The sequence below is a fragment of the Jaculus jaculus genome, chromosome 5 (genome assembly GCF_020740685.1).
Source record: "Jaculus jaculus isolate mJacJac1 chromosome 5, mJacJac1.mat.Y.cur, whole genome shotgun sequence".
NCBI classification, from domain to species: Eukaryota; Metazoa; Chordata; class Mammalia; order Rodentia; family Dipodidae; genus Jaculus; species Jaculus jaculus.
The window spans coordinates 130,551,501-130,567,550 of record NC_059106.1 but is presented as its reverse complement, the minus strand read 5'-3'; the positions used below and the strand labels follow the sequence as shown (position 1 = coordinate 130,567,550).

Below are 16,050 nucleotides of genomic sequence, written 5' to 3'. Positions count from 1 at the left end.
GCAAAAGGATTTCTGAGAACAAGACAAACAGAATCAATTATTAGATTAGACATGACACATTAAATGAGAGGTAAAAATACAGGTACTGAGAAGATGGCTATGCAGGCAAGAGTACTTGCTATATAAGCATGAGGACCAGAATTCAATCCCTATCATCCACATATGAAACCAGACACAGCCACATATGCCTGTAACCCCAAATCAGGGTAGGGGTGAAGAGTTGGAGGCAGAATCAATGGAGCTTTCTGGTGAGTTATTCTGGCTATAAAAATAGCAGCTTCAGATTCAGTGAGAGGCTGTCTCAAGAAAATGCAGTCGAAAAGCAATAAAGGAGGAGGATGCCCAATGTCTTCTGACATGCACATGTGACACATAAATTTGCATACACACATGCAAACACTATATGCATATCACACATAAATCACACCAAAACCAATAGAAAAATATTGATACATGTTAAGGTAACATTGAAGGTTTTCATAGAAAAAGAAAAACTAGTGACAGAAACAGACCAGGTCTACTTTTCAGAGTATTCTAAGCTCTATTGTAGAAAACACATGGAGAAATTGAATAAAACATATTTTAGTAGGCACTTCCAAAAGAAGGGATCCAAATAACCAATGAACAAATGAAGATAAATGACTTAATGAGTACTGTGAGAAAATAAATTAAATTAAATTAAAAACAGAATGAAATGCTTACCAATACCAGCCCAATGGTTGGCATATACTGAAAATAATAGAAACTGGCACTCATTGCTTCCAGGTGTACAAATTGGTACAAATTTGGGTATCTGATGCCAGGTAATAAAATTAAGCTTAATTATAGCTAGTGTTGTGGTTTGAATGTTTTAAACAGCTGGTGGCAATGTTTAAAAAGGTGTTGGGACCTTTAGGAGGTTGGGCCCCACTGGAGGGATTCAGTCGCTGGGGGTGGCCTTGTTGTCTTATAACCTAGTGCCACTTCATGGTCTCTTTCTGTGCCTCCTAACTGTGGCTGCAAGGTGACTGGCCACCTTCTTTTACTGCTTCCATGCTTTTCCTACCATGATGGACTGTATCCCCTACAACTGTAAGCCATCATAAACCCTTCCTCCTGTAAGCTATTTCTTTAAGGATTTGGTCACAGAAACAAGAGAAGCACTTAGTACATTTGGCAGTTCTGAAGATAGAATAGGGACAACTTTAAATTAGTACCAAAATCATAAATAAGTCATTTTTCATGTGAGCGTATGTGATGGTTATTCTAAAGTGACAATTTCATTCATTCTAGAATCACCTGCACAAGTAATCTCTGAGCATCTCTGTGAGGATGTTTCTAGATTAGGTTAAGTGAGATGGGAAAACCCAACCTAACTCGAAGTGCCACAATCTTTCAGACTGAGTAACTAGACAGATAAGGGGAAAGCAAGCTGAGCACCAGCATTTCTTGCTCACTGTGCTTCCTGAATGTGGTACAATATGACCAATCACTTCCTGCCCCTGCTGTTATGCCTTCCCCACCATGGTGAACTGGATCCTTTAGAACTGCAAGCTAAAATAAGTCCCTGCTCCTAAAGTTACTTTGTTAGAGTGTTTGTCACAACAGTGAGAAAAGTAACTAATACAAATATGTAACAAAGAAGAAAATACCTCATAAACCTCAAAGTTTCTTGCACAGAGGAATGGGTAGGCAAATGTTATATATTTATGAAATACCAGAAGAAATAACTATAGCTACAGATGCCAACACTAATAAATCATAATACTGCATAATTCTGCTGAAGTAAAGAGAGAATCCATACATGATTCCTTTCATTTGTCCAGCTTCAGTGAGGTATGATTGACAAAAAATGATTTTGGTTGAGGTATATCACATAATGCATTTTTATATGAATACACTTGGAAATTATTATCATAATCAAGCCAATTAACAATCTATCACCTCACACTGACTTTGCTTATTTATTTATTTGAGAGAGAGACAATGGGTGCCAGGGACTCTAGTCACTGAAAATGAACTCCAGATGCATGCACCACCTAGTGCATCTGGCTTACGTGAGTCCCAGGTTCCTTTGGCTTTGTAGGCAAGCACCTTAACCACAAAGCCATCCCTCCAGCCCCTCGCATTGATTTTTATTAAAAAAAAAAAACACTTAAGATGTCTCAGAAAATTTGAAGTATATTGTACCTTCCATAAACATAATTAATAATCATCAGTATTAAGTACTAGCACTACTAATAGTGTTGATATCATTAGTAACTATTATAGTGCTCATTGGGCCTACAGTACATGATCATTTTCATTATAATTCTAAAACTGCCTAAAATAAATATTGGATTCTTTTTTTTTTATCATTAATACCAATAGCACACTTGGGAATGATTTTATTAGGAGTAGCTAAGGCAAATTGTGTTTTTATCTTGAGGCAGGCTGGCTCAGAAGTCAGATCAGTTACCTCCTCCTTTTAAGTAACAGGACATTACAATCTTTTTTAAAATATCTGACAAATTATAAGTTACCTCTTTAGAGGAAGTTTTGTTGTTTTTTTTTAATTTAATTTATTAGTTTTCTTTTCAGTAAATACAGGCAGTTTGGTACCATTATTTAGGCTCATCTGTGATCTACCCCCTCCCATTAGACCCTCCTTGTTATTGAAAATGGGTCGTGCATTGTGGAGTTAGCCCCCAGTTATTAGTATGATAAATGTCTCTGAAAATCATGACCCAACATGTAACTCTGACATTCTTTCCGCCCCCTCTTCCGCAAGATTTCCCTGAGCCATGTTGGGTTCATTTTTGGTCTGCTTCAGTGCTGAGGTGTTAGGGGCCTCTGAGGCTCTGGCTCTCTGATTTGGTAGGAGTTGATTTTTCTCTGCATTGATCTCCTTCCCCTTTGTGCTGGTATCCAGTTCACAGGAAAACATCACCCTTGCTTATTTCGCCAGTTGTCCTTAGTTTCAGTTGGGCCCCTTCTGAGGTATGTTGGGGCAGCTCTCTTCTTAGGATCTGCATCTATCTGGAAAAGAGAAGCAGATTCTCCAACGGAGAGTAAGTTAGCACCCAGAAAATTGAGATAACACTTACTTTTTTGATAGACAGTTTGATAGGTGTAGGCCCTCTTATACCCCGTGATTGATGGTAGCTTGATATTGTAGAGTGGGCTTGTGTTTGGGTATGGTTCTGACTTGTTTCCCAGCTCCAGCTAAGGGTCTAGTACCACTGAGTGGATCAGTTAGCCAAATCAAGAGCAATTGATTCCTCACCATGGCTGTGTACCATTATTGCACTTGTGTGGGTATCACATCTGGTTAATTGTTGCTACTTAGGTTAAACAATGTGTTGCTTGGACAGATCTTGGTCACTTCCCCCAGTCGCCTATGTAGCGCCTTCTGGCACTAGACACGCTGACTGTCTGGGGACTGACTCTCTCCTGGCTTCCAGCCATGTCATTCCATTTTACGTGTCAGCTGCGTATGGAGTCTTCAGCAATAGGGTCTTACCACTGGCAAATATTGGATTCTTGAAGACTATGTAAGCAGCACACAAGATAAAGACAAGGAAAGGAATGGTTCACATAAACTTGTCTACAGACTGCCCCTGGGAGCAAACATCCAGAGGCATGCAGTTGGGAAGCGGACCCTTGAGGTCTGAAATGCTGAGATTGTTCTCTTTCTTATGTTGCTGCTGAAGAGGGAGATGTTTATTTTCATCTTCAAACTGAGTAGAGATCATCTGTAGACTTACCTCATGAGGCAATGCTCAGTACAATGCTTAGGTGAAGTTTTACTCACTGTCTTTTTTTAAAAAATTATTTACTTATTTATTTATTTATTTGAGAGCGACAGACACAGAGAGAAAGACAGATAGAGGGAGAGAGAGAGAATGGGCGCGCCAGGGCTTCCAGCCTCTGCAAATGAACTCCAGACGCGTGCGCCCTCTTGTGCATCTGGCTAACGTGGGACCTGGGGAACTGAGCCTCGAACCGGGGTCCTTAGGCTTCACAGGCAAGCGCTTAACCGCTAAGCCATCTCTCCAGCCCATACTCACTGTCTTTTAAGGATGTCAAAATACTCTTAGAAATCTCTGGAAATGGAATTATTACAATTAAAATCCTATTTGACAAAGGAAGTCCATATTTCATCATAAATAGTAAAGTAAGATTCAAAATAAACAAGGAAATAATTATTTTCATATTAGTTTAATAAAGCTTTTATATCAGCCAAGTGTGGTGATGCACATCTTTATTCTTAGCACTTGGGAGGCAGAGGTAGGACTTAGAGGCCAACCTTGGATTAGAGAGTGAGTTCCAGGTCAGCCTGAGCTAGAGACCCCTTACCTCAAAAAAAGAGAAAAAAAGAGATCTTCTATATCTTTAAACTTCTTACAGAGTATTTTATAAGGAAAAGGATAGACTTAAATGTCTTATAAGCCATGTCATACCACCATTTTGTCACAAGAGGGACTAGATAGTCAGAAAGTGGTTTTCTTATTCAGTCTTAGGAATATTTCTGTAACATTTCTTCTATACACAATGTATATTCCTGTCAATGCATGTGTTACAGAATATAAAACTATTAAATAAATATTTGATATCAGCAAAAATATTAAGACAACTTCTAGCTTGCCACTTTGCTTCTGAAAGGGAAGTTTATTTTACAATTCTTTGTTAGTGAGCTATCATGATTCTTGTGTTCTTTCTGAAGTTGATTATTTTTATATAAGTGCTAAAAGTTTTCCACACTGAGAAAGCATATTTGTGTGTGTTTCTATTTCTAGATATCTGTAAGCATTTGCAACCAATCCCATGTTTGATGAGGTGAACAAAAGTAATTATGGATTGACTGCGAGACTGAAACCATGCACATGTCTCCGCACATTAGGATAGTTCCCCTCTGAGGAAACTTAAGTTTTTCTTTTAGAAGCCCTGTTATAACCATTCCACTGTATGTGGAAATGAAGGGATAACGTTCTACTGGGACAATCCAATTAACTTTTTAAACATTTCTCATCTTACAAAGCTGTCAAAAAAAAAATAGCTACAAATAGTTTCAAAATGACTCAATGATAAGGGTAGAAAACTATCAGTCCAAATGTGTGAATTTTGTTCATGTGTTAGCTCATTATCTCTTTTCATTATAAAATGGGAACTTTGTGAGGCAATATGTCATACACACAGATATAATCAAAGATCACTTAACAAATAAGTAGGTAAAATGAATAAGCAGCACCGGTAGAGAAGGTAACAGAGGGTGTCTGAATTTCATCAAATAATGAAGATCAGCTGAAAATAATGGAATGGTAGATAGAGAATCTCAGTTACACTGAGTAAAAGAATTAATGAAAGCCCAAGTTGTCTGGTTTCTGGATCTTAATATTTTTAGATTCTACCTGGGGGTAAAGGAGAAAATGGGAAAGAGGGGGACATGAAAGCTAGGAAGGAAGTTTATTTTGCTTCCTAAACAACCACCCATTTCTCTTTGTTTGAGCAGAAAAAAAATTAACTAGAACAAAATAAGAAAAACAATTATTAACTGTAACTTTTGAAAAGTAAATTGGTAGTAGGGACTAATAAATTTTCTTCTTTTATTCATTTCATTTATGAGAACAAGACACTTGAAAAAGTGGAAGTGGGTTTTCTTTCATAGCATATTAACTTAAGGAGCTTTGGGAAAATATTACCCATCCATGTGACTCTCGGGTGCTGTTTCTTTCTACTTTTGAGCACTTACTTGAAAGGTTTCAAGTTCTCACTTCCCCTCCTTAACCGAGACACCCTCTTAGCATTCTCTTTCACATAGACGTGGCTTCTGCCTAATTTCCTGGAGTTTTAATGGTGGAATAGTTCAGGGAAGGAATTAATTTGGGATGTAAAAGGGGAAAGATCACATCAGTTTAACATTTTGTACATATCAACCCCTTACCCTTAGACATAAGTCCTAAACCATACTGAAAAATGTATTAGTTTTTCATTACTACCATCATAAATTACTTACAGAAAATTATCTTACAAGTATGTCACTGAGGCTCCAGTATTCCTCATGATATATCACACATCATTATAAGCACTGTCCCCAGCTCCTTGTCAGTTAGGTTCTAGCCAATCACTGGCATCACAAACTCCTTTTGCATGTTACTCTATGCTAACGCCCACGATCTGTCTACCAACTCCCATGATATAAAGACCACAACAGGCTGTGCTCTGTCCCAGAGGCTCAAAGGGAAAATTATTCTCTGTACATTCAAGTGGTCAGCAGAATGTATTTCCTTACAGTAGAACTGAGGTCCCCATTTTCTTTCAAATACTTCTAGTAGCTACAACATGCCTTCACTCATGACCATTTCCTCTGTCTTCAACACCAACAGCATTGAATGAAGTACTCTTAGATTGTTCTTCTTATATGACTCACTCTTTTTTAGACATTACAAGACATTGGGTCCACTCCAATAATCCAGCTATAATGTTTTCCTCTCCAAGTCTTGAAACAATCCTGTGATATTACTTTGGCCTATATAAAGTGAAGTCATGAGCATTGGTGGTAAAGAATTATTTTGATGATTATACAAAGATAACCACTTGAATTAAATATTCATTTTGGGGCTGGAGAAATGGCTTAGCAGTTAAGACACTGCCTGTGAAGCCTAAGGACCCAGGTTCAATTCCCCAGGACCCATGTAAACCAGAAGCACAAGGTGGCTCATGTGCCTTGAGTTCATTTGTTGTAGCTAAAGGCCCATTCTCTCTCTCTCTCTCCAATTAAATAATAAAAAAATTAAAAAATAATTCCACTTTTTTATGTCTAAATTTAATTTAGAATATCAAGAAGAGGGTTTTTTCTACACTTTATACCTATAATTACAGTAAAATGGTTAAAACCATTTAATAAACCTAGTAGTTTATTTATAACTCCTAACATTGATTTAAGGTAATTTTATAAGCCTGGTGCTTCTCATTTGGTTAGCAAGTTGAAAGAATGTGGTCAATTTGTAATTGAGAAATCAAGCAGTACAAAAAACAAATGCCCTAAAGAGGGTATGTTTTCCACAAATGTGAAGGGAGGTAAGGGTGTGGATATAGTAAAAAACCAATATGTTCTTTTTCATACACATTTCCTTAACTAATCATTTTTGTGCATAAGACACAAATTTTTGTAAAAGCACACATTTACTCAATGTACATAATAGAACCAATAGCTAGCATAGGAAGGAGGATGAATGTGAAACTATAGAAAATGCCATTGAAATAAATGCAAAAAATATAACATGGTTGTAAATATCTTTAGACAGTGTGGTGGTTTGATTCAGGTGTCCCCCATAAACTTAGGTGTTCTGAATGTTAGGTTCCCAGCTGATGGAGATTTGGGAATTAATGCCTCCTGGAGGAAGTGTATTGTTGGGGCCTGGCTTATGGGTATTAAAGCCAGTTTCCCCTTGCCAGTGTTTGGCACATTCTCCTGTTGCTGTAGTCCACCTTATGTTGGCCAGGGGGTGATGTCCACCCTCTGCTCATGCCATCGTTTTCCCCTGCCATCATGAAGCTTCCCCTCGAGCCTGTAAGCCAAAATAAAACTCTTTTTCCTAGAAGCTGCTCTTGGTTAGGTGATTTCTACCAACAATACAAACCGGACTGCAACAGACGGTAAACAACATATAAGGTTCCATAATTGTATCATCTTTGCATACATAGCCCTAAGCACAGCACCTGCCATGAGGAAGATATGGTGAAAATATTAGCCTCAAGAAACTATGTTAAATAAATAAGGCAGTATTTATAGACTTTATGTGTAAAGTACAACAGGAAAAAAATCTCTCAAGTTCTATTCTTCCTCGTGCTTTTTCTTGGGCCTCTTAATAAATGATTTATTTACAAGAATAACATTATTAAGGAAAAATTTAGTCACAGTAAAAATATTTTTCCCTCTAGTGCTTATACTAAATCATCACTTCTGAAAGAACCTAATTAATGGTCTTTGAAAGCATGTATCATTTCTGATTCACATATGCCAGGATGGCAGGAAAAAAAACACCTTATACATAGTAGGGACAAAAAAAATATAAAAGAAAAAAGTGATTGACAGTTGAAAAAAGCATTGAGGGTTTTTTGCATTTTTAATATTTAGAAAGTGGAGATTCACAGTGAAAATAATTGGAAAAGAACCAAACAAGGAACTCAAAATGTTCTGAGAAAAATCTTTTTTTTTTTTTAATTCTAGAAGTTATTGAAAGTTCAGTTGTTGTGTGAGGTAGGAAGTCTCACATCACTGAAATTCATACCACTGAGGCTTTCAAAAGCAGAAATTGTGTCATCACAGTTCATATCCAAAAAATAAACGAAGAATAAATCTTTGCATTTGGCAAAAGAATGATATTTAATTTTCTCATTCTAAAACTGTTCCATTTCTTGATGTGTTTATTGTACTTTCAATCTGCATATTTCTGAGTTAGTGTACATGAAATATTTCTTGTTTCTGATGTATACACCAAAAGCCTCAAAACTCTATTTGCCAGTCTCCTGTAAAACACTCAGGCAAGGGGTTCTTAGTGTAGTCCATCCATCTCTGTCCCCACTGGGTAAACTAAAGCTTCTCCTACTTCTAAGGTTAAACTGTGAAGGTTAAATGCTTAAAGTCTTGATACTTCCCCTTTTATGATTTTCATATGACAGCAAAGTAAGATCATCAGGCCTGGGGGTTTTCTGCATTTGAATCACATATTCTCTAAACTTCATTTTTCTTGAAACTTGTTGAGAGTATGAGAATGGTGTCTTCTGAATAGTGTTGTAGTCAGCTCCATGTTGCTGGGGTACAAACAACCAACCAGAAACAGCTTATTGAAGGAACAGTACTATCAATCCAGAGAAAACTCCATCAGTGTTGGAAGAGGCTACTTACTTCCATACATCCAAGCAGAGAGAGAAAAACCAACAGTGTACAAGTACAAACCTCCAGAGCTCAAACTCCTCTCTTCATATGTTTAAGCTGGAATGAAGATCAGCCCCAAACATACCTTAGGGTTGTACTCGGATCCTGACCCAATGTCATGTTCTGTCTAGCAGGAATCTGTCTGCTAGGGGCTCAAGTAGGAAGTTTAATCAAGAATTGTTAAGGGGCTGGGGAGCTGGCTTAACAGGTAAGGTGCTTGCCTGCAATGCCTAGGGACCCAGGTTCAATTCCCCAGTACCCACATAAGCCAGATATACACAGAATGGCACATGCATCTGGAGTTTGTCTGCAATGACTGGAGGCCCTGGTATGATGTCTCTCTCCCTCTCCCTCTACCCCGCCTCCGGTGTGTGTGTGTGTGTGTGTGTGTGTGTGTGTGTGTGTGTGTGTATGCCACTTTTTCTCTATCAAAATAAAATAATTTAAATTAAAATTTTCAAAAAACCTGAGTCTATTGGGCCAAACATTCATGCTACCACAAATAGCATCTATTATTTTCATTCCCATTTCTCAAGAAAGCCCCAGATCTGCATTGACTAGAAGAGCAAAAGTAATGATTGATGATTTGGATTTAAGCTTAAAATCGTTCTCTGTGCTTTATTTCAGGAAAGTAGTAGATCATCCAAGAAAGCGATTTGGTATCCCCATGGACCGGATTGGAAGGAACCGGCTCTCAAATTCCAGAGGCTAATTTACTCCAACTGTGAGTACAGTTTGAAGAAGTAACAATCTACTGGGTATTCAGTATTGCACAATAAATAAATTGATGCTTCCTTACTTATAAATTTATATTTTGATTTATCAGCTTAAATATTCATTTTATCAAGCATTTCTTTATTCAATTTTAAATAATTGAGAGTTTTCAAAAGGAAAAAGTACAGATTTTACTCTTAAGCACACACTCTAATGCTGGGCCCACCACCCTCACACACACACAACAGTTTTAGCTACTTTCACAAGTTTTGTGTAATTACTGAATACTGAAATACAAAGATGGACTAAGATTCCAATTAACACAAATAGTCATATATGTCATATTGTTCTCAGTGGCTATATTATTGAACTATAACAACATAGAACAGGGGCTGGGCTGAGGTCATTGCTTCATGGAAAAGTGCTTGCTTAGTATTTAGGCTCCAATTACCCAATTGCCACCAGCGGGGAACCTACCATTCACAATACATACATTTGTGGTGGACACCTGAATCAAACCACCACCACTGGAGAATTGAATCTGACCCATCAGGTTTTGCAAATCAAATTCCATTAACTTATGAGCTACCTCCTAGCACTCTGATATATTTTGTAAAGGCATATAATCTGATACTTACACAATGTCTTCTTCAAATCATTTCTATTCTGTACCCAAGTTTTGAATTAGTTAAGGGCATAGTTCTAAGCAACTCCAATTTAAAGAGATATTTGCCTCAGGTGTCACTTAGGTCTCCTGGATAGTTAGAATCCCCATCTACCTGCCACAGAAATCAGGATTGCATACATAATGAAATTACAAATAGTGCTGTTGGTTTTCTTGCCACTTGCTATAACAATCAGAAAGACTTTTCCTTTCACCATATGAGGTACATGTTGCTGTTTTTACTGATTTTTTTAATCTTAGTACTATGTTGACACCATTATTCACATAAATTTGCATAACTGAAATAGAACAGGAATATCATATGTGAATAGTAGCATAAAGTTAGAGCCTAGTAAATTGAGCAAAATATATAATTATCCATGTGATCCTATAACAACAAATATAGTGACAGTCAGTTTTGTTTACCTTTCCTTTATTTTGCATGGTAACAGCCTTTAAGATTCAAAACTTGAGAGAAATAAAATATGCTAGATACATGAAAAGCAAACACATTTTATAATTTTAACTCAAGCACAGATTATACAACACAAATTCTTGTTTAATGCATTTTGTCTGAATTGTCAGTTTACATTATCATCATAAATTTAAACATATGCCATGTAATTAAAAGCTACACTTAAACATTATGTAACTAAAAGTTTAGCCTTTCTCTACTGAAGTTGATGGATTTTTCACCTGCTCTGCAGAGTTAACTAACTTTAACAATTTCAACTTTCACTTCTACAGATGTGACTTCCTTGGGTGAAATGTCACCGAAATGCGGAACATACTTCTGGGAAGTTCCTCAATACTCCTTAATGACTAAACGTACGGTACTCACCTTCTGCATAATCCTTCCAAGGCCTGAAGTTCAGCTCATCATATCACAGTGTTGTTATGGTTTCAAGCAAACTGTGCATATCATTTCAATGTGTGTATTTTTAACAGTGTTTTCAATGATTCAGAAATGATTACTGGCCCACAACACCTTACTTTAAAGATTAATAGCTGAAACTCTCAATGCAGTGAAATGCCTCCCACATGAATTTTCCATTAATGTTTTTAAAGTTGAAAAATAATAACAAAAGACAAATTTGCTCTGGAGGATTAGGTACAATAAGCTTGTTCATTACCAGGGAAAGAGGCGAGGTGAAGGTGTATGTTTTCTCCTGAGTACTCTTACCTCTATTTCCCTCTGACTATAAGCCTGTAATGGTTATAAACTATGGTATCTTCTAACTTTCAAGTTTTGTCAAATTTAAGTAACAAAAAAACAGCTCCAAGTAAACTTTAAAGTCCCCACTGAGCTTAGAACTGAAGATGTGAAGGGTATAACTCATGTGTTAAGTTTCAGTATACTCTATCCCCTAACCTTTCTTTAAATTTTAATGACTAGCTAGTAAAGAGCAATAGCAGTCTATTCTGAAGGTAAGAACTATACAGAAATGAGACATGCAATTAGAAGGGAGTGAAAGCATCCCAAGGTAGCAAGCATACTACGAGCAGACTAGAGCTGGTGATGCACACATCATTTTCCACATGATGTTTTATGGCACAGTACAAGTGATCTCTCTGAAGTTACTAACTCATCTAAGAAAAGCTAAGTCTACTTCATATATTCTGCCTATGAAGAGTATACTGTAATTGGAAATGATTTTTCAATGAGTCACTAGTTTTAACTAACCTTTGTATCAAAGACTAAGGCTTGGTATTTTAGAAAGCTCAGTTCTAAGCAATAATGATGGTACTGCTATAGTTCAGGCAAATAAGCTCCTAGTGCATTGGATACACTTGCACAATACAAAAATAAGTCTACAGAGCTTAAATTCAGAATTAATTATTTAGCAAAACTGTAAACAGAATCTCAAAAATACTTTACTAAGTTCTATTAATCAGTATTAAACACAGCATATAAGAGAAGGTCAAAAGTCTGGGCTAGTAGGGGGAAATTTTTAGCATGAGGTTAGGAGATTTCTTTGTATTACAAGAGGAGGATAGAAATGGGTAGTTATGGTCATATTAGCTAAAAATTAAATAATGTATTTATATGAACCAAGAATAAAATAAATTAAAAGAATTATCATGGTGACAAGAAAATATTAGAAATTATTTGAACTAAATAACTAATCCTTATAAAGGCTAATTTTATACAGTTATCCAATACACTTTCTCCAAACCCAGTTATAAAAGATCTAAAGTAGTCAAAGAAATGAACATGTTCAATAGAGTTTTCATACTTCTTAGTTATTCTATAAATGTCTCAAGTTACTGAAAATCTTCAAAGTTAAGCGGTAATGTTTCTTTTAATTGTAGTGGAATCTATCTCAAAGAGAAAATAATTTTGAGAATGCTAACTGATAATGTTCTTCCTAGGCTTGTTTTAGAAAGTAAGAGTTGTCACATGGGTAGTATTCTATAAGACTTGTAGCTTGAAAAAATTACTCAGCATAGCTAATTCTCTCTCTTTCTGATTTTTCAGAAGTGGTATTTTTCTCCCAAGTGAGTATTTGTAAGCTTCTGATTCAACTATGTACCACTTCGTGTTTTGACAAAAGGTGTTAAAATCTCCTTGAGCCTAAAAATACTTTTAGCATTAGAATTTGAGCTTAACAAGCTGATTTCGTAAATTACTCTAGTTAAAATAAGGCTCTGAGGGTTTGGTATTTAGCTCCATGACAGAATGCCTACCTAGCATGTAAAAGAAACAACATTCTATTTGGTTTGCTCATTCACACCTGTAATTCCAGTGCTTGGAAGTAGAAGAAGAAAGCTCAGAAATTCATGACGCCCTCATCTACATAGTAAGTGCAAGGCCAAGTTCTGCAATATGAGATACTGTCTCCAAATAAATAAATAAAATAGGGCTGGGGAAATGAAGTGGTGGCTAAAGTCACATGTTTGTAAAACTGGCCGGCCTGGGGTTCAGCATCCATATAAAGCCTGAGTCAAAAAGTAGTGAAATGCTTTTGTAGTTCACTTGCAGTGGCCTACATATATATGTACAAATAAATAAAAACATCTTAAAGGGAGGGGCTGGAGAGATGGTTCAATGTTTAAAGGGGATTGATTATAAAGCCCAATAGCCCAAGTTTTTTTTTTCCCCAGTACTCACATAAGGCCCAAGGCACAAACTAGCATGTGCATCTGAAGTTCTTTGAGGTGGCTGGATGTCCTGCTGCACCCATGCTTTCTCTCTTTCTCTCTCTGTCTCTCCCCCCTCATTCTCTCTTTTTCTCTCTCTCAAATAAATAAAACTATTTCTAAAAATAAAAGGAAAGGAAAGAGAAGAAAAGTAAAGAAAACCAGGTTATCAGTCTCATTTAAAGAAATCATAATATATTGGTTTTTGTTCTATTCTAATGTGTAATGTACTTACTTGTCTCATGATATAGAAAAAAAAATGAAAGAAAATTTTTTTCTCTACTAAAAACTGTTCTGTTTCCAGGAAATTATAAGTACAGAAGCCAAAGATGTGGTTAACCTTTTGTTTACTTTTTTAGTTCACTTCTTAAGTGACCCCAACTCCTACCATATGAGATTGTGATTCTGAGTGAGCCATAAAACCCCTCTGTGTTCTCCTTGATGTTCCTGAATTAGAAACTTTTCCCTCCAAATTTCACCAAGTCCCACTAACCCTTTTAAGAGTTAACTGTAGATGTCAGCTGGGAGAGGATAGGGGAGCTTGGTGGCCCATGCCTGTAATTCTAACTCTGCAGAGGCTGAGGCAGGAAGTTCTTGAGCTAGATGCCAGTCTGAGCTACATTGTGAGTCTTAGGACAGCCAGAGCTATATAAAGACCTTGTCTCAAATGAAGAAAAGAAAGATGCCACAGTCTTCCTGTGGCTTCCTTTCACTCTACAATCACATATATACTCTCAGCAGTCTACACTTAGCTTTGACCTTGCATACACAGTTCTGACACTCCTGAGGTTATGGCAGAGACATGTTCATCTATACAGAATAGAACACACCTGTACCAGTCATAGTCAATAAAGCAATGATCAACTGGTGACAGGGTCTGCCACTCAGGGATTCTCATCCTGCTGTCTCGGGTGGGCTTCATGCTGACACACTTTTTTCTTCTTTAATCATCCATCTGAGCAAATGGAATTTATAAGAGACAGTAGTTGCTGCTGAGGGACAGAAGAATGTAACCCATGCAACTCTTCTTTCCTCTGAATCCAAACTTTGATCCTTTTGAGGTGTGTGAGATTGCACCATCTCCTGGATCTTTTCTAGGAGCCTAGACACCACTTATTTTCTTCCTTCTTCCAGACACATGTAACTGTTTGAAGGGTAGTGCCCATCAAAATGGTACCAGGATTTCCCCTGGAGCCTTAAGGGAAGACTATCTAAAAGGCAAGGGGGATTGCAGAGGTGTCTAGCAAGTCCCAAATTTTATTATTCCCGATTGGAATTTTTTGGCTTAGATTCTCACTCTGTAGCTCAGACTGTCCTTGAACTCAAGAATGTTCAAAGATGACCTTGAACTCCTGATCCTCTTGCTTCTACTTCCCAAGTGTTGGGATTATAAATTTGCACTATCACAGCCTTCTAAGAGGTATATTTTACCTTTTTTTATTGTTATTGACGTTTATGTTTTGAGACAGAGCCTGATTGGGCAGCCCAGACTGATTTTGAACACATGGGCCTCCTGCCTCAGCATCCTGAGTGCTAAGTGAATTTCTATCTTCTTTCTTTTAAGAACAGAAGTTTTTATGTTAATATGCTCATTTCGCCCTTTATTGTTTTTGCTTTGGTATATTTTTGTTTTTGTTTTGGTATATTTGTAATTTTTCTACTCCAATGTCATCAAATATTCTCCTACTAAAAAATTGTTCTATTTAGTATATGTTACATTTTACCACAACCTTATAAAGAATAGAAAATAAGCCAGCAATATCCTAGTTTAAATGGGTATTCTTCTAATAAATCTATAAATTAAAACATCACTTCTGTTAATATTGGGATGGCTCACTTCATTTACTTGTCAAATTCCTATATATTACTAAATCCAACTATATTTCACTGGAAAGCCACTTGAAGAGACTTTTGTTTAAATAACACATTTTCTTTATTTACTCTGTATTCCCCTATACAGCTTCATGGAGCAAATCAATATTTGAACATGAATTTATGTTTTATGGTGCTGATTACATAACCAATGTTTCATGAGAGGAGGTGCTTTAAAGATACATTGTCTTAAAGTGTGTCCTATAAGATTGATATTAAATTGCACTTTTAATCTACACATAGTTTTAGGGAATTAAATTTCTCCAATCAAATTACTAAAAATAAAAGAACTGAAATTTAAAAAAAAAACAACAGAAGAAGAAACATCAAAGGTTAATTGAAAGTTAAGAAACACAAGATGATAAAAGCAGAAATTTTCATCTTTCTCTTTTAAAATATTTTACTTATTGATTTACAAGCAGAGAGAGGCAAGATAAACAGAGAGATAGACTGGGCATGTCAGGGCCTCCAGCTCTTGCGAATGAATCCCAGATGCATGAGCCACTTTGTGCATCTGGCTTTACATGGGTATGAAGGAACTGAACTCTGGTTTTTAGGTTTTGCAGGCAAGCGCCTTAACCACTGTGATTTCTCTCTTTATTATGATAGCATGATGTTTGTGTGAACAACTCTTGGAAATGCACAGAGGTATCTTCAAACCCTGCTGTGCAACTGAAATTTATTCATGGACATTTGAGTACTCCTATGCAAGTATGTAGACCATACTGTGGGCATTTTGCTCAAACTGGTTACAATATTT

At 36.6% G+C, this 16,050-nt stretch overlaps 1 protein-coding gene across 1 annotated transcript in view; it reads left to right on the top strand.

Moving 5' to 3' along the window:
• The window catches only part of Ostn (osteocrin), a 40,153-nt gene extending 26,715 nt beyond the window's left edge, over nucleotides 1-13,438 (top strand). The window contains exons 4-5 of the mRNA XM_004654265.2: nucleotides 9,527-9,623; nucleotides 11,025-13,438. Coding sequence (XP_004654322.2) covers nucleotides 9,527-9,611 — 85 coding nt within the window. The 3' untranslated portion in view covers nucleotides 9,612-9,623; nucleotides 11,025-13,438. The remainder of the gene's footprint in view (nucleotides 1-9,526; nucleotides 9,624-11,024) is intronic.
• Nucleotides 13,439-16,050: the final 2,612 nt, after the last annotated feature.